The sequence below is a fragment of the Poecilia mexicana genome, unplaced genomic scaffold, assembly GCF_051168715.1.
Source record: "Poecilia mexicana isolate PSO_F unplaced genomic scaffold, ASM5116871v1 scaffold_7, whole genome shotgun sequence".
NCBI lineage: Eukaryota > Metazoa > Chordata > Actinopteri > Cyprinodontiformes > Poeciliidae > Poecilia > Poecilia mexicana.
In genome coordinates, this window is record NW_028263376.1 from 4,239,201 (window position 1) to 4,257,850 (window position 18,650).

Sequence of the window (18,650 nt, forward strand, 5' to 3'; positions counted from 1 at the left end):
CACCACCAATCTGCAACAGGCCCAGTTTTCTGTATTTCACCAACTCTGTTAGCAAAGAAAGTTTGGTACCCATAGCTGTCACGCTGAATGGCTCCTAGCACAGTTTGGCTGTCTAGAAGATGGTACCAGCCACCAATTTCCATCCTACTGTGCTTTTCAACATACTTCCTCAGACGAGCTGCAAACACAGCACCACAAATTTCTGCTTTTACAGGTTCTCCTTTCTGGTCGAGTGGAGTAAGTTTTGCTTTGGATTCTACAAGTCTCACTTGGATCCCTTGCTCTGTCTCCCATCTAAAGTATAGAACTGCACCATAACTTTTGTCACTCCCATCAGAGAAAGTTATTCCAATGGGCTTTCCAATCCAACTGATTGGTGTTAAACTCCTGTGAAATTTAATTTGGCCCAGGCGCACATACTCCTGGAACAATTCAATGGCTTCATTTCTTAGCCCATCAGAAAGTGGTTGATCCCAAGTATCACCTGCTTTGCCTGCAGTTCTGGTTTCTTGAAAAGCCTTTCTTACTAGAATGGCTCCTTTTTGTTTGGTGGGTGTGACTAGCCCAATGGGATCAAAAAGACTAGCTACTTTGCTAAGGAGTTCTCTCCTAGTGAGAGGATTTGGAGTATTTACTCTCACTTCTCCTTCTTCTAGGTTTTGTCCCATCTTCATTTTTTTCCTCCTTTTTGAGAAGTTGATTGATGTCATCACATATAATTTATCCTCCTCCACCAGATATCCCACTCCCAAAGCCTTATTATCATCCTCTTTCAACTGATTAGGGAGTGTAAGGATTTTGTCTCTGCTAGGTAAGGACATTTTTTGCCTCCCACTTTGACCTGATAGGACCCATGGTTTCAAACAGAATCCCCCAGCTTGTAAGATCTCTTCCACCTTCTTAATGTGTTTATGCAAAAGTTCTGGGTCATTGTCAGATGTTAAAATGTCATCGACATAACAGTCTTCTTCCAGGATCCTCCGCTCCTCTTTACAGCTGTCAAACATGGGCAGTTTTGCCGTCTCTCGCATTGCTACTTGGGCAATACATCCAGCAGGTCGATCCCCAATGTTAACTCTGGTAATGGCAAACTCACCGATCTCCTCTTCTGAGCCGTCTCTCCAGAGGAACCTGTGTAGATGTCTCTCCAGGTCCTCTAGCCACACAGAGTTATACATCTTTTTAATGTCTCCCAGGGCAGCATGCAGTCCCCTTCTGAACCTGAGTAGAACAGCACGAATGGGATTTAAAACATCAGGACCTTTCAGCAGAATATCATTCATACTTAGACCTTCAAATCTTTGACTGCTGTTCCATACTAAACGCACAGGAGTGGTCACAGAATGAGGATTTGGCGCCACCTGATGGTTTACATACCATACTGGTCCTTTCCAGTTGTTTAGAGTGTCTTCTGTTAGTTTTATTGCTGCTTTTCTCTCCACCATTTCATGCACCTGGTTTGCATAGACAGTTTTCCATTCAGGCTCTTTATTTAATCGTCTTTCTGTTCTTAAGAAAGTTGATTCAACACTTTTCCTGTTATTGGGAAGACAAACGGGTTCTACAATCCAAGGATACTTTGCATCCCAGTGGGGAGCATCACTGTGGTTATCTGCCTGCACATAGGTAAGACCTTGTTTAATTATTTCAAGTTCTTTCTCCTCCATTAATGTCATATCTTTCCCACCTGGTTGACATGTCCCACAGCGACATCCACCACACTTTGGTTCACAAGCTGCTCCTATGCTCTCCCACTTCCACCAATCAATGAACTCTTTATTGGTAGTTGTGTTTTTGCTTTCTGCTTTAACTTCTTCGAAACTGCATACTTCTTTATACTTTACAGCAGCAATACGCATAGAACGAGCAAAGTGCGTTTCTGACCTGTGTGCTGCCACGTCGACGTCTTCACAAAGATCCGGATGAGCTCCTCCCACGGTCATGCCGAGTGGACTGTTCCACAGGACCAGGTCTCCAACAACCTTGACTCTTTGAGGGGCCAGTCTGCCTTCTCTGTGGCTTATTAGCAGATCAATGGTATCTGGTCTTTTAAGGTCTTCCAGGCCAACATCTGGGAAAAACTTTTGCAGCTGCAGTGGTTGAATGACTTTATGCACTTTAGCAATTTCACTAAGTCCATAACAGATGAGTTGGTGAGCTTTCACTGTGCCTTTGGGGGTTTTAACTCTCACTTTTAACAAGTATCTCTTTGTTCTAACTTTGACTGACATTCCCCCAACACCATGAACAACTAATGTTATGTTTTCACCTTCTAGGCTCAACTTTTTAGCTGCTTGATGAGTAATGTAATTAGTATCAGAAGCCAAGTCAATCAAAGTGCCAATTTTCTGGCCTGCGTTTGCAGTGACTTCCAATAGCATCAGAATGACAGGTTGCTCTTTCAGTCCATATGACTCCATAAGCCCAGGGACTTCACACTTTGTGTTCTTTGTTGAAGCAGTCACATTTGAAAAGGCTTTTCTGCATTCTCCTGCTAGTTCTAGCGAAAGTCCAGCTATGAATTTTTCCTGCTCTTGTGTCAGTCTATTTTCCCTTCTTGGTTTATCAGTCTCAACCTTTGTAAGCTCACCCTTTGGGCAAAGGAGGAAATGGTGATCTGAAAAGCTTCTTTTCTTACAATCTTTATTTCTACAAAGGTAAGTGTTGATGCAATCAGCATCTCCATGCTTTCTCAAACACCTTTTGCATATGTCCAACGTCTTTACAATGTTGAGCTTTTCAGGTACATTCATTGCTTTGAACTGCTTGCAGAAGAATATTTTATCTCCATGTCTTGCGTCTCCACACACAATACAGGCATGATTCTTTCTTGTGGATCGAGTAAAAGCATGTCGTTTCTCAAACTTCTTCTCAGCCTTTTCACTCACTCCAAGTTGCTCTAATTTCTCTAGAACTTCTTCCTGTGTTTTTAAAAATTTGAGAAGACTATCAAAATGGTTATCTGGTGTAACTGCATTGGCAGGATTAACCATAAAAACTAGCCAGTCTCTCTTTATAACATCAGGTAGTTTACTCTCTAGAGATTTAATAACCAGAGGATTTTTCATTGCTCCAATGTTACCTAACTCTGTTAAGTCAGCTAGAGCCTTTTCAATTGCTTGAATAAGATCTATCACTTTCCTTGGCTGGTTTGCTTTCAGGGGTGGAGTCTTTTCAAGCTCTTCAATAATTTCCAAAGCAATGCTTGACTTGTCGCCATACCTATTTTCCATCACTCGGAACATATCTGCAGCAGTATCATAAGCAGGCAGGTGTAATTCATTACAGATCCTTTCATCTACACTATCCAACAACTGAAACTTTTTCACTTCCACTGAGCCACTTGGTTCTCCCTGCTTCTGCAGACTTTCCCAGTCTTTTCTCCATCTGTGAAAGTTTCTTTTACAGCCATGAAATTTTGGTAGACAAATGGGTCTGATTTTTACACTGGGTGCAGGTTGAGCTAGTATAGGTAAAGATGTAAGGTCTGATTGAGCAGCATCTGATTTCCTCTTCTCCTCTGCAATCGTTTGTGCTATGGCAAACTGCGATTTTCTTGTTTGAAGTTTATTTTTCATCAATTTCATTTGTTTTACTCTGCCTTCTAAATTGTCCCTTTCTTCTACTGGAATCCACATTTCCCAGGTCACAAAACTTTTAATAGACTCCTGGATCACATTCTCCACAAAGGACAGCTGCACTTCATATGCGCTTTTGTTCACAGTTAAAACTTTTATGTCAGAAGCATCATTACATGCCTTTTCTGCCTCTTGGATTGCAGTATAGAGTTCATCTTGACCATATCTTTTCCACAAACTAGACTGAACTATTTGTTTGACTTCTTCTAATTTTGATTCACAGTCATTAATAGTCTTTTCCAAATCAGCTTTTTGCTGTTTATCAAGTTCATCAGCTTCATCTCCCACCTCTGCCAGTAGTCCAGCTTCGTAATCATCATTTGAATCACTTACATGTCTGGCATCAGAAGTTAGCTTTTTAAACTCCTCTCGCAGTTCCATCTCTGTCATGTTGGAAGCTTTTCTGCTCAGGAAGTTTGCTTGCTTGGTGAAGGAAGACTTTGCCATGGTGCGATCCAGCTTCAATTGTTTCACTGACTTTCCAAACATTTCTTCAGCCATTGTGGATTGTATAGATGAGATGACCTGATGTTCCTCCTTGAGTTGATTCGTCAAAGCTCTTTTCTCAGGACTTCACTGTCATCTGATCTTCAGTTGGTTTCCATCTGGTTCCCAATTAGTTCAAACGGGTTTCCAGCTGGTTTCCATTGGTTTTCAACTGGCAAGTTTTTTGACCTCTACAAATCACCTTAGCTTCTGCCCAAACTTGAAAAGGGCTTGCTCCCATCAAGAAATCCAGGACCAACTCTTCTCAGTGTCATCTTTTTATTTTAAGTGTCATCAGTGTCATCTTTTCTCTTTTTTTCTTTGAATCACTGTACTTTTCAATACATGACACCCAAGCAGGTTGAAAACCTACAAACAAACAAAACAAATTACAAATTGCTTTCAAGTCATCAATAAATAAACAAAATAAACTTGGTCCTCTGAATGCAGGTTGAATGTTTTAAAGTTCAGTTCCTACCAGTGGTGTCTCTGAGGGAACTTGAAGATGAGGTTTCTTTGTCTGTAAAGGTCATACTGAGCACAGGTGTGCTGAGTTGCCTTATATGCTCCTGATGGGCTTAAGAAGAGACGGGTGAGTTTGATTTGCTGTGAGGTGCGTGCCAGTTGGGTGGAGACGGTAATACTCTCACAAATACACCATTTACTGCTTTAACTTGACAGCGAGGGAACGCAAAAGAAAACAAATTCCCCATGTCCCCTGGGGGGCTCCGTAGGTATCAGATTAGACATCATTTAAACAAAAACTTCACAGGCTATAGAATTCACTGATGCCATTAAACAGAAGTAAAACCTAATAAACTGTGTTGTTTGTTGCCTCTTTAGGTTATTTTGGGAAACCCAGAGTGATGATATGTTCTGGTAACATGTCTGTCATCAAACTTTAAGGTGATTTTACCAACAATGTTTAACTTTTGCTAAACATGGATATCAATGTAATTAAGTGCAAATTAATTATGAAAAATTGATAAATGAGGACAAAAGATAAAACCAAACACAAGCATCTCACACCACTTCACTCCTTAAATTTAATAAAAGTCCTGGTTTTTGGGGACGTGGGTTTTTTTACTGATACCTTTTATGAAGCTATAATCTTTGTAGCTCACAGTCATGATAAAAAGAAAGTACACCCTCTTTCTGATGTAGGTGTATAACTGCTGAGTGATCTGTCCTTAACAGTTTTGAAATTAATTTTTAAAATCTACCATTTTGTTAAACAAGAACAGACCAAGAGAGAGAAATTTGTGAAAAAATAGGTACACTTCTCAATCCTTCAAGTTCCAGACATTAAAATAAGAATCAAACAATCACAGCCAATCTATTCTGATTTTGACTTGATATCTCACCATAAGCTTGAAGTGGTGGGATTCAGTGTAAAATGTTGGATTCCTTTGAGCTTACTTTGCTACTTTGTTGATAACTGGTGCGAAGTTGGTGGGTCCATACAGCTGCACTGTCCTCAGGCTCTGGAAGTAGGCCTCCAGAACTCCCTCTATGCCCACACAGTTTGGCTGATCGCTGTCGCCATTCTGCAACACAGAGAAGAACAATATGGAGACACACAGACACACATAGGAAGGAAACTATTTTAATGGAAAAATGGTGATGCCATGCCATTAATTGATACTATCAACACTACGACTACTACATAAAGTTCAACAGTATCACATTTCATAAATCAAGAAAAAGTTTTAATAAAAAAAAATAGGGACAAAGGTCAGCTATGCTAGCTTGACTTTGACAATTGAATATGAGGATGTACTACAGAATTTGGTGTATTTCTGTTCAGTTACAAAGAAAAAAAATAGATGACCCATAAACCAACTCTGACAGATCACCAGGAGAGAAGGTGGTTAAATTATCTAATCAACCACCGTTGTGTTAATACCATCACTTATTCCATCCATTTTCTTACACCCTTATCAGCAGAAAAAAAAATATCCTCTTTGGAACACAGTTTTTCATGCTTCTGTAAGAAATTGAAATTAATACTAACAGGTCATTTGTCAGGTATGGAAGACTAATCTTGCTACTATTAGGGAATTCAGAAATAAATACATAAAAGCTTAATAACTCCATTACTCACCACAAAAATAGTTCAACAAATGAATTAATGTGCCAGCAAATGCAAAAATATAAAAAAACTGATCAAAATAACAGACTTAAATTGATACTTTTTAAATTTTTTTATCTTTAGCTATTAAGTTGTCTCTGTAGCATTTTTCTAATTTTATTTTTAATATCTTTTTCTTCTATATTAGAGAGAGGACAATTTGTTAATATATTTTCTGTAGCCCTTGCATTTTTTTAATTTTATTCCTTCACAAAAGAAGTAAGATACAATATTGTTGTTGTATCTTACTTCTTGTTTATGGCAGGATGGGTCTTCCATAGGAACTTGGTTTAAGATCTTCAGACATTTTGGAGACTACTGCTGTTTTTGAGTTTTCAAAAAAAAAAAAAAAAAAAAAATACAAATGAAAAATCCCTGATTTCTCATGAGGACTTTAACTTCTGAATGTTTACCCACATAGCAAGAAATGTGTACACCACTGTTTCTGGCTATTAAAAAAAACAAGTATTTTAATGTAAATGTCTGTGGTGAAGAGTAAATCTGTTTCTAATTATTTCCATTATAACATGCAACAACATATTCATCTATAGTACAATAAAAAACTACTGAATTTGAAGCATTCCTTTACAATTGTGTGTTCATTTGCCTGATAATCTTTGCCTATACAATAAAGTTTGCAGTCATCAAGAGTTAGCTTGTATCTAACAATACACATCCCTTAGTTTTACTTCAGCTTAGAATCCAGCAATGTTTGACAGTCTGCCTTCATCCCCTTGGGAGGGAGCCAGGAGGAAGTAGAGAGGTTGCCGGGAGATTCCCGCAGGCAGGCAGATGAGCTATCGTCTCAACTCGCGTGCCCAGCTGTTGTTGTAGCCACACGTCTTGGCCCAAGCCGACTGCACGAACGTGCTCTGCAAGTGTGAATCTATATGTTTTGTATGCGTGTGTCCATCTTACCAGTGGGAAGGCGTGGGAGATTTTGCCATCAGGGGGCAGCTTAGCTCCAAAACCGTAGGCAGGAAAGAGCTTGTCACTGTCGTAGTCCTGGATAATCTCCCCCACTGCTTTCAGGGCCATGGCATATGCATTCATCTGGTAGGGGCTCATATAGTGGAGGGAGGTGGGCTGGGATGGGTTACCTTAGAAGACACACACACCCCAAAGACAACGCAACAGGTGTGACCAAAGGAAATATCTCCACGTTGTAACAGAAGGTTTGCCCCCACATCACACTGTATGTTTGACCAGCAACAGATCTAAGTGGATTTTCAAATAAATTATGGGATTAGGAGTACAACTCTTCATGTTCTTAATGTCATGAGCAGAATTGTGAAACAATTTTAAAATACAGCAAAGGCTGGAAATTGGTGTGTTTTGATTGTTCATCTGATTTTGCTTGCTTTTGTTTTTGTACAACTCACTCTCATCATGGTGTGAGTGTGCTGTTATCTGGTGTTTAGCCACAGTCTGTACCTAAAGACCGCGACTCAAGAGGGTTTGAAAAAATACAGGCTCCTTTCTCTGCTTTGATTATGTAATCTACTTGATGACAACACCAAGGCTTCTGAGAGTTGTGTGAACGCTGGCTTAGGGTCCAGATGGGCAAAGTAACACAGATCCATGAGGAGGCCCAGTTGGATATATCAGCCTAATCAACTTCATCAAAATTTAATGCCAATGTGTTTTACTGGGAATTGCTGCATAACCTTATTTATGTGCCAATAACGATTTTTGGCTGTGTACACAACTTTGGCCCATAGGAGGCACATTGGAAACTAAGTTGTTGTTTGACACAACGGATTTTTGAGGATTCCTCCTCCAAGGTTTGTCATGGTGGGACAAAACTGGTTGAGCTCACCGATTAAAGCTAATTCCCTTGGGAATGTGTAGCTTTGCTTTTTTCCAAACTTTCCTGAAACTTGAATTTAGAACTTCAAATTCTACATAAAATCCTTTGTGTTTCATATTGTGAGAAACTAAAAGGACCTGTGCCTGGCTGGTTAAGCTTAACACTGCAATGTCTGCGTAAAGCTGCAGCAACTTAAGTTTCATTAAAAAAATATATGGTTTTTATATATTTGTTAAAACTGTCACCATGTTGTGATAGTATGTTATAAGACAATAATCTGTGAACAGAATTGATCTACTCTACTTCCTCTCTTAGCTAGTATTGCCGTTTGAAGAAATGCACCTCTCAGAGCCAATCAGAGCCAGGAGGGTCTTAGCTCTGTCAATCAATCTCATGTACTCACTGCTGAATGCTAATGGCAGAGAAACAAACGTATCAATCCAAGAAGACCATTTATCCCCATCATTGATAGCTATGCTAACCAGTCATAGCATTCACAACAAACTCTGCTAACTGCAGCGTAGATAAAAACTACACAGAGGATGATTGACAGTGCTAAGACCCGCCTCCTAGCTCTGATTGATTGATTCTAGATAAAACTGCACTGGGAGAAGGATGTGATTTTTTTCACATTTTATCTGTCTCGTACCACACTGTCAAGACAAAGGGATAATTTGAAAAGTTATGTATTTTTTTAACAAAAGTTACATACTGCAGCTATAATCCAATCTGAACAAACATTTCCAACTTTTAGTTTTTTTTTTTTTTTATTATCATTAATCACACTTTAATGTTCTTCTGTTAACTCTATTTAGATCCAAAGTGCATCATAAGGAAATGGTTGAGCAATGCATAGAAAACATTGCAGCTCTTTCCAAGCAGCAAAAAACCAATCTAGTCTACCAGAAGATTTGCTGTAAATGTATGTGGAAAACCCAAGGCTGCTAAAACCTGAGAACAGAAAGGAAGAAAATCACATCATATGGAAAAAAAATAATCAACTGGGTCATAATGGGAAGTAATCAGTCTTATTATAATGCTTTAGCATTTACCCGCACAATGATTATTGCACATGTAGTAATAGTTCTCACAACTGAATGTCATCTCTCACTCCTGGGTTTATGATAAGATTCTCTTCAGAGAAGCCTTCTATTAATAGACCCGTTTGATCTAATAAGCCATAGTAACGCTGATGCTTATTCACACTAACAGATCCAGCTATGAATTTCCCCTTATCTAATTGCACTTCCAGTTACGCCGCGGGTGTACAATACGCTTCTGAAAATATAAATATCAAGTTGTACTGTGCACATCTGACATGTTTCAGCAAAACACATTCATTATTTAAAACATATTCAGAACTGCAAGAAGTTATCAATGGGTTACAAGCAAGTCCGTCCCTGGCCCTCACCCTGGGCACGCACCAGATAAGATGTTTAAAGGATAATACGATTTATAAAAGTTTGTATGAAACAAGTACAGTGTTCCTAACTCGCTAAAACACGGTTTCAGAGAAATGTCCTAAGAAAGCGATGTACATATTGTAATAAAACAGGGATAAATTAGTTAAATGACCAATATGGTCAAATTACAAAAAACAAGAAACTGTAATATTACATATATTAAGTAAGGCTGATGGGGCTTGTTGGTCAGATAAAAAGTACTGTTTTGAAATTACAACCTTCAAGCAGGAATTACACAGGCTTTTCATTAAGCCCGCATTTCTGTATTAAATGTGTTTTTTTTATTGGTCTGATGCCATATTTTTCAAAGGAGTTTTACAACCGTACTAAGAAAAAGATAAGAATGAAGTTATTATGAAAATAAACTTGTGCTGGAAGAAAGTCATAATATGATGAGAATAAAGTTGTAATGTTGCTAGAATACTTGACTTTATATGAGAATAAAGTTGAAATAATAAAAGAATAAAGTTGTAGTACTGCGAGAATAAAGTCATAATATTGTGACAATGGAGTCATAATAATACCATAATAAAGAAATAAAGTTGTAATATTTAGAGACTGAAGTCAATAATACGAGAATGAAGTCATAATATTCCAACTTTATCCTCTTATTATTTTCTTCATTCTTGAATAAGTTTATTTTCATATTATTATGACTTTATTCTTGCAATTTTACTTTTTTTTTAAATGTCCTTAGCATGGCTCTAATTCTTTGTCATAATATAATCTTATGAATCTTAAATGTCACATTTTTATTAGCTGAAAATCAACACATTTAACGTAAAAGCTTGAAAGCATCAATCTATATGGAATTAGTCCATACGATGCATTTCATTTGATGATAGAGTTGCTGAAATGAACTTCTTAATAATATTCTAATGCATTCAACAGTTTGACTGATGTAAATTCTGAATTGAATCCACATCCAAACAAAACATTGAATAAAAGGATGTGGAGTGAGTAGAACATGGCTGTTCAGCCTGGAGGAAACAAAACAGGTGAGATCTGTGATCACCAGCTGCTAGATGAAATTAAATGAAAGTTTTTTTTTTTTTTTTTTTCACAGCTATCAGTATAAAACGACAGCATCAATCACATGAGTCCTCCCCTGCAGCTTCATGCACCTTTGATGACCTGCCATAATTTCATCCATGACTTCTGCAGATAATTGTACACTGAGTCTAACACGAAACGAGTCAAATATGTAATAAGAAAATAAAAGAATTGAGATAGTGCAGTAAAATGGCAACTGAAAGGAATGAAAAACCTCAAACGCAGCGCGTGGCTAGCTGCGTGACTGACAGTTCAACGCTATATTGGACAGGAGAAGGGAGGCAGTGAATGCTTTGTGGGAGGTTGTCTGTATTATTAAAAATGTTTTGTCTTTCACATCCCCAAGTCACAAATCTTTAGTTGTATTTTTAGTGGATTTTTGATCCAAACTGAATCAACTGAAACATGAAACCAATTAATCAAACCTTTATGACCTTACTTTTCTCTGAATGCTCTGACAAAAGAAAACTACATATTTTTTTGCTTAAAGCAGTTTTCCTGAATGTTATAATTTTTATTTGAAAAAATAAAATAAAATAAAAAAACAGCATTTTGATATACTATGTTGTCATCAGCATACTTGATAGAACGGGAAGTTCTAAGGTCATTGGACATTTGGTGATTTCGTTGTTAAAACCTGGAAATTATCACATGTAACAGCAGACAAATTATTCCTGCCTTTTATCAAATTATGTAGATAAAATGTCTAAAATGCTTTCCCTTTATACTTAAGATATTTTCCATTAGTTCAAGATGTCTGTCTTCACTAGATCTTAGCCATCTCAAATCTGACAGCTCTTCAATATAGATACTACAAATTTAAGCTTTCTGAAAAACATCAAAATGATTCAAGAAGCCTTTCGAGAAATTTCTGTGATAATTTGAGACTAAAGTTAGGCTCCTTGCACAAAGATTTTTTCTAAAATTTGGGAGATTAGTTACATGGAAACAGCTTTTATGCGATCTTTAACCAGCTTTTAGACCAGTGGATGTCTACCAGAACCATAAGGATGAGTTATATGTGGATCAATGTCCTAAAATATAGCAGAAGCAGTCAAGAAAGGAATTCAAGAATTAATCTGTGATGTAAAAGCAATCTCTTGATGAAGTCAAGAATTGAACTGTGATGCTAACTCTGGTTCATCTAAATACTTAGGTCTCAGTTCAGCTGAAGTGAACTCTGGTGCAGTTCAAATGCTTATGTGAACGAAGGAACCTACGCTACCACTGATCCACAGGAACTCTTGTTAGGCTGCCATCTTTCACTTGAAGATCAAATATAACTTCTGGATGTTTGGCTGATATTTCATCTTAAATAAAAATACCATAAAAAAACTGTTAATTTCCTTGAAAATGAGCAAAATCACATAGTCTGCCCAGTCTATGTTCAGTAACTTACCATTAGACGCTGTGAAGTCAATCGCTACAGTGAAGTTCAGTTGTGTCCTGTTGCACATAGAACATAAAGTGCTTCAGTAAACCTGACAAAGGTTATATGTCCGACACTCAGTACACCAAAAATATACACTGCAATTCAATCAGTTTCTGGCTGACTGCTTGGTGGCTAATTGGTATGGCGTGATAGCAGCCTCACACCACCCTGTGGGTTTAATTGGATCAAACTAATGGAAGCCGTAATTAAAGATGAACAAAATAAATTAGATTACTGCAATGAGACCTTCTCCAAAATATAATCAATTCTCAACAAACATGATTTCAATATTATGCCCACATGTGAGATTTTGGGGAAATCCCATCAAGTCTCTTCAGTCAAGCACATACACACACATTTGCAAACAAAGGGGAAAAAAAAGTCAATTTAGTCCTGCAGTGAGTGTGGGCTAATTATCATTCCACTCACCCTCCGCGGATGAAATCCACAAAGGTATACTCCGACTCCACTTTGAAGGACAGCAGAGTTACCTGGAAAAACACAAACAACATGCATACCATCACACACACACACACACACACATGCACATAGACGGCGAGGGGATGAACGGATGACGGAAGAGAGTATAAAGCGACAAAACAGGAGGCCAAACAGCAAAGAGAGTCAATAAGAGGAGCAGATCCAAGAGGTGAAATCCAATTTCTTAAAAAGTACGAACGATCCGGTTCAGAGAAAAGGACAGAGAGCTACAACCAATCAGGGGCGCACTTACAGTCCCAGAATTGATGTATTTCTTCTTCTTGCCTTTCTTCTTGGGGTTTAAAACCTGCAGATGAATGGAAAAGTCATTTGGAGATTGAGAAAATGTAAAAAAAAAAAAACACTTTGTACTCTAGAAGGACATTTAATGAATGAGCATGAATAATTCAGCAGAAAGTGATGCTTGACTCCATCCACCCATCCATCCATCCATCAGATGGCAGCAAATGTAGAGACTGCTACATTTGCTGCCATCTTAATCTTAAAGTATTTTCTTCTGAAAAGCGTTCCTCTGTTGAGCTTAATTTAATGAGCTGTTAATCTTAATGGAGTTAGCAGTTCAACAGTTTAATAGCTGATTGTTCAGCTTGTGTATGTAGATATTTTTCAACAAAACAGTTAAGAAGTTCTCTTTGATGAATAATTATGTTTCTTCTGTTGTTTTCCTGTGACCCAGTCTCATTTAGCTCTGTAGCTTTTCATTAAAAAAGTGCTTATTAAAACGGTCGGGTCTGATGCGATGTTTATATAACATGTAATGCACAGGCCCATATAAGGTGAGCTGTATTAAAATGTGTGAATTTTCATGAATACAGACAATATAAAAGTATTTGAAAAATTATGAAGTAGTAGTACCTTCACCATCACGCAACTATGGACCAGGGGATGTATTAAACTCACCATACAGTTCAAACCCGCTGATGTTTAGGCCTACCTATCAATGTACTCTAGGTTCAGTAAATCAAATATTAAATTTCTGCACAGGTGGCCAGGATGGCGCTAGGCCAGCTAGTCAGATAAATAGAGTTAGCTAGCTAGCTAAATAAATTACATCTATCTAGGAATAGCTAGATAGTTAGCCAGTTAGCTAGCTAAATGCACTAAGTGGTCTGTCAGTAGGGTTGCCACCCGTCCCGTAAAATACGGAATCATCCCGTATTTGGCTGTTAAATGTTGCGTCCCGTATTGAACCGATACGGAACGCAATTTGTCTGTATTCTATAAATGTCCAATAGACATGCCTAACACACACATATCAACACTAAGTGTAACAATAATGACCAAAATAAAACACAGGAAATATTAAGGTCAGCTAAGTTCTCGTTGCGGGAGCTACACAGGACCCCAGAACACTACGGACCCATAGACATAATATAAGAGTAGACCCCGCATTGGCCGCTCCGGCGCAGGACATACGGCGGCCATCTTGGAGCGGTATACCCTCCTACTTTGCTCAATCAAAACAGCAGAAGATGCCTCAGCACTGAGGGATATTGTTGTTCGGATCTATGGATTATTGATGTGAGGGCTCCACAGACAACATTTCACAAGTAAAATGGACATATTATTGTGTATATATTGTGATTAGAATATTACTTTACTGTATTTATGTCCACCGGTGAGATACCAGCTAATATTAGCTACAGTGCTTGGTGTAATACCGGGGTTCAGCCCCACTATGAAGGCTAACTGAGATTCCGTAAATCTAAAAAAATTAATTATTCTCCAACATTGACTTAGATTATCTGACATGAAAGCCTATATTAGAAATGAAACAATATAACACATATTATAAAACTTATATTATGTATTATAACATTCACCAGCAAAGTTTACAGAGGTGGTAAAGACTATTTATATTCTTTCACTCTGTCAAAAGTAAGATACATCCTAAATCTTCCGTTTTTGTTTTGAAAGTTTCATAAAGACACGATGTGAGGAAGAAGAGGGAGATATCTATAAAGAGAGACGGATTCAGTGCAGCACGGATGAATCTCACATCGGATTTTGGATTCATCGGCTGAAAAACATAAACATATATATATATATATATATATATATATATATATATATATATATATATATATATATATATATATATATATATATATATATATATATATATATAAAATCCAGTATTAATCATTATTTATTTGTGCCATTATTAATCTTTATTTATTAGTGTTTGTATAGTTATATAAATATGTATTGATATTACTAAATAATTTATTAAATAAATTATGAACGGCTGTGTGCTTTGTAATATGCTCTTCATACATCGATATCAGAATATTCCATTCCTATTCTATTGTTATAGCCACTAAGCATATTTAAATATGATGAACTATGTATTAAAAACATACTTAAAAAAATACAATTGTTTATAAATGTAGCTTTGATAGATGTTTGAATATGGTTTCCAGTAACAAAAAAGTGTGTTATGATCGATTAAATGCGCTGATATTTCATTGTGCTGCTAAACACATAACGCTGAGAGGAGTGGAGTACCGCTCCAAGATGGCCGCCCTAAATCTCGTCAGCGAAAATAGGCGAGAGCGGTCCATGAGGCGTCTATCCTTATATTATGTCTATGTACGGACCGACACTGTTGTTATGGTTGCCTAGAGACGGACTCTACGCAGCCGTGGTGAGGTGCTGTCAACCCGCATTTATTTACAACATCCTCGACCCGATTCTTCACCGTAATTAGAAGTAAAACCTCTCATAAAGATACAGACGTGAGAGAAAAGACACAAATCCTAGGTTGAATCATGTTAGTGAGGATGAACACAGGCAATTAAACAAATGTGTCCATGTGGCGCAGTGTGCTGCTGTATGAATGGATCAGGAGAGGAACTGCAGACCCGTCAGAACCTAAAACACTTGACATCAGCGTCTCTTCATCCTTCAATCATCTCCTGAGGCTGATATGGTACAGAACATTTTGCTGTGAGTAAGTTTCTTATTTTGCTTTTACTGGTTTGATTATTTGCTTATTTAATGTATAATAAAATCAGCCAAAATAATACAAATGGTCATTTAGAGAACAAGACATACAAATAGATTAACACTAAATACATATATATTTCCTACTTTAAAAGGTTTGTTAGGGCTTTCTGTAGGTTTTATTTTGAAATGTTGATATATTTTATGAATTCATTGTTCAGTGGTCATTTAATGTATTATTAATGCCCCAGACACAGACCTGCAGCCCAGGGGCGGTTCTAGATGGGGGCCAACGGGGTACCAAAGAAGTTATACTAAATAAATGTCTCAGTGGCCCCTGTGGTAAATCTGGTCTAGAACCAACCTCCAAACCTAACTCATTATTTCTATGTAGTAAGATTCTTTACAGTACCAGAATGTCCACATAACTTTTATACTTTTGGCTGTCTGAAGACAGCCAGAAGTATAAAATCAGGTGTTATATTAAATCAGGTGTTATGATCAGTTAATCAGTACTTGAGCAGTTTACCAGATACTTTTTACACTTGCTTAATTAAATGTGTTTTTAAGGTATGCTACTCTGATTAGAGTACAATTTTGGGGTACTCTAACCACCTATGCATGAACGATTGCTCTATGGATCACTTTAGGTTGTAAAATGTTATCTTTTATATAAAAATTACAGCATAAAGATAAAAAAAAATAAAAAATAAAAAACAGACAAACAATGCTGAATAGAAAGAAAATAGAAACACATATTTTTCACCTCATAGACATTGAACTGATTCTGCCCCCTGGACAGCTCTCTGTAGCTTGTGGTGAACTCTCCAATGAAGTCGTGGCTGCAGACAGAAAAAAAATGTATAAAAACAAAACAAAAATCAATTGTCTATTCAAATAGGCAAGCAAGAGACATCATTTTATAATGTAAGAGGAGTTGATGTGTCCTTAATTTTGCCAGATGTTTACCACATTTCTTTTCATTGAAGAAATAACTTTTAAATCAGTTTGCTTTTCTCAAAATCTTCGCCAGAAACACAAACACACACAATAGAAAAAGGCTCTTACCTTCCATCTCGATCCCAGTCGTACACGTCCACCTTCACAGTCCTAAAAAAAAATTAACATGAGACTTTATTTGGTAATTTCCACCTAACCACACAACCTCATGTCAGTTAAAAAGAACAGCAGGTTCTGGTTTAAGAGGAAGGGAAAAAAAATCTCTCCATCTAGCTGGAGCAGATAGAACAATTATATATTCACTGAATAAATGATAAATCACAGTGAAGAGTGTTGGCACAGCAGGTACTGGTAATTATCTGAACTCTGGGCCCAAATTAGTCCAGAGAGAGAACAATTTTGACATGTAGGAGAGAATCATTTGTAGTTGGCATGCATTAGCATAAAAGTTATTTCAGCTTCATGTTAATTTTCTCAGTTGTGTGATTTGAACATCACATTAGTTGGCTAAAGTATTGCATGTTATTGAAAGTCTTTAGCATAGACAGCAGAAAAATGTGAGCATATTCTGCTCTGACTGCAGGAAGGACTTACACATGGCGACCAGGTGGTATGTGAGAGCTTTAAGACAGCAGAAGCTCTGTAGAGTAACCTGTTCAGTAATCCCTTTTTGAAAATGGATTTTCAAAAACAATGTCCTTGTTCTTTTGTAGACAATTTCAGAAATTAATAATCTCAGACCACTATTTGTAGTGTTTGCTACAAACTGTGAAAACTCCAGCAAGTGACTTGTTGCTTGATGCAAACTTTTCAAAGTATGGCTAGCCTCAGCCTTACAGCAGGTAGCCAGCAGGAAAAGACTAGGAAATACATAACTATGGAATTTACTGTGAATGAAAAATGTTATGCCCATTTAATCTATTTTGATGTGCTGAAATATAGACAATATTGTTGAAAATTTTGCACAAAAAGTTAAGATACCTTTGTGAAAAAGAGTAAGCTGATGAAGCCGACAAGTAATGAGTGTTTGTAGCTTCAAAAGGTTTTCTGTGATTCTGTGAAAGATGCACATTGCTGTGAATCATCTATCTTCCAGCCTGAGCAATCTCCATTAAATGTTATAAATTGTTGGTAAACTAAATTTGGAAAGTATTTTAAGACTTAAAACAACAGAATTTAGGGGCCGCATGCTTTGAAGAACCCAGCCTGTGTTAACCCTTTACCCCTAACCCTAACCCATGACGAGTTGTTTCGGAAAACTTTGGCTTTTATTTCTTACATTATGACTTTGCATTTTTGTGTTTCATGATGTAAAGAACTTTAAAATGCCTTGTTGCTGAAATGTGCTTTGCAAAAAAAATTTGATTTGACGTTGATTTTTATTATGAGAAAACAACCTGTAATCGTTTTGTAAAATTGAAAAATATGAACAAAACATGAAACTGCAGTAGTATCACTAAAAATTATGATGACAAATTAATATTCATTAAAATAACTCATTAATAGCATCCTTCCTTTATCCATCTGTACTATAGAGTAGAATTTTAATCTGTGGCAGATATTGCAAAACTTCATCAAGGCCTCTGAAGTTCAACTTAAAGTAGGTGATGTTAGGATTCTTGTAAACCAGTAGGGTGCTACTATAAATTAAGCATCCTGCTTAATTTCACAAAATAAACTGATTTATTGTAAGATAATGTCTTAATATTTAAAAAAAAAAGTATCTGCCCTTATCCCCATTATGCAAAAATCTTTGTCTATTTGTAGTTTGGAGATTGTTAATGATGAATGAATGTTTATTAATAAGCAAATATGACAAATATGTTGAATAACCAAACTAATAAAGAGCTGTAGTGAAGCAGGGCTGAGTGGGATCTGTCTGTATTCGTCTCTCCCATAAACTGCTGATGGGAGCAGTTCTCAATTTATTCCAGTGCGCTGTGAGAGCCGACTGTCAGACATGAACTCATGTAGTGTTGTTCTATATAACTGCATGAAAAAAATTCATATCTGTAGCTACATTTTCATCTATAAACTCCTAAAAGTAGCGTTCAATTGGCCAGATCCTTGCATCAAAGCTGTAAGGCGCATCACTTAACATTACACATGCATCTGCTGTTCTAAAGGGTGGATAATATGTGGTACTGTAACACTGTGCGGCCGCTGAAAACATTGTGCCCGGTTCGGCCCGATTGGTATGTATGAGACGGCGCTGTGTGAACACTGAGTC

The 18,650-nt window shown here is 37.2% G+C and overlaps 1 protein-coding gene across 1 annotated transcript in view; it reads right to left on the bottom strand.

Annotated features, from left to right (window-relative positions):
* The window catches only part of LOC106915448 (copine-9-like), a 73,644-nt gene that overhangs the window by 30,070 nt on the left and 24,924 nt on the right, over positions 1–18,650 (bottom strand). Inside the window, exons 5-11 of the mRNA XM_014983043.2 lie at positions 16,529–16,570; positions 16,227–16,302; positions 12,747–12,800; positions 12,443–12,504; positions 11,981–12,027; positions 7,174–7,355; positions 5,544–5,671 (exon numbers count right to left, since the gene is read on the bottom strand). Coding sequence (XP_014838529.2) covers positions 5,544–5,671; positions 7,174–7,355; positions 11,981–12,027; positions 12,443–12,504; positions 12,747–12,800; positions 16,227–16,302; positions 16,529–16,570 — 591 coding nt within the window. The remainder of the gene's footprint in view (positions 1–5,543; positions 5,672–7,173; positions 7,356–11,980; positions 12,028–12,442; positions 12,505–12,746; positions 12,801–16,226; positions 16,303–16,528; positions 16,571–18,650) is intronic.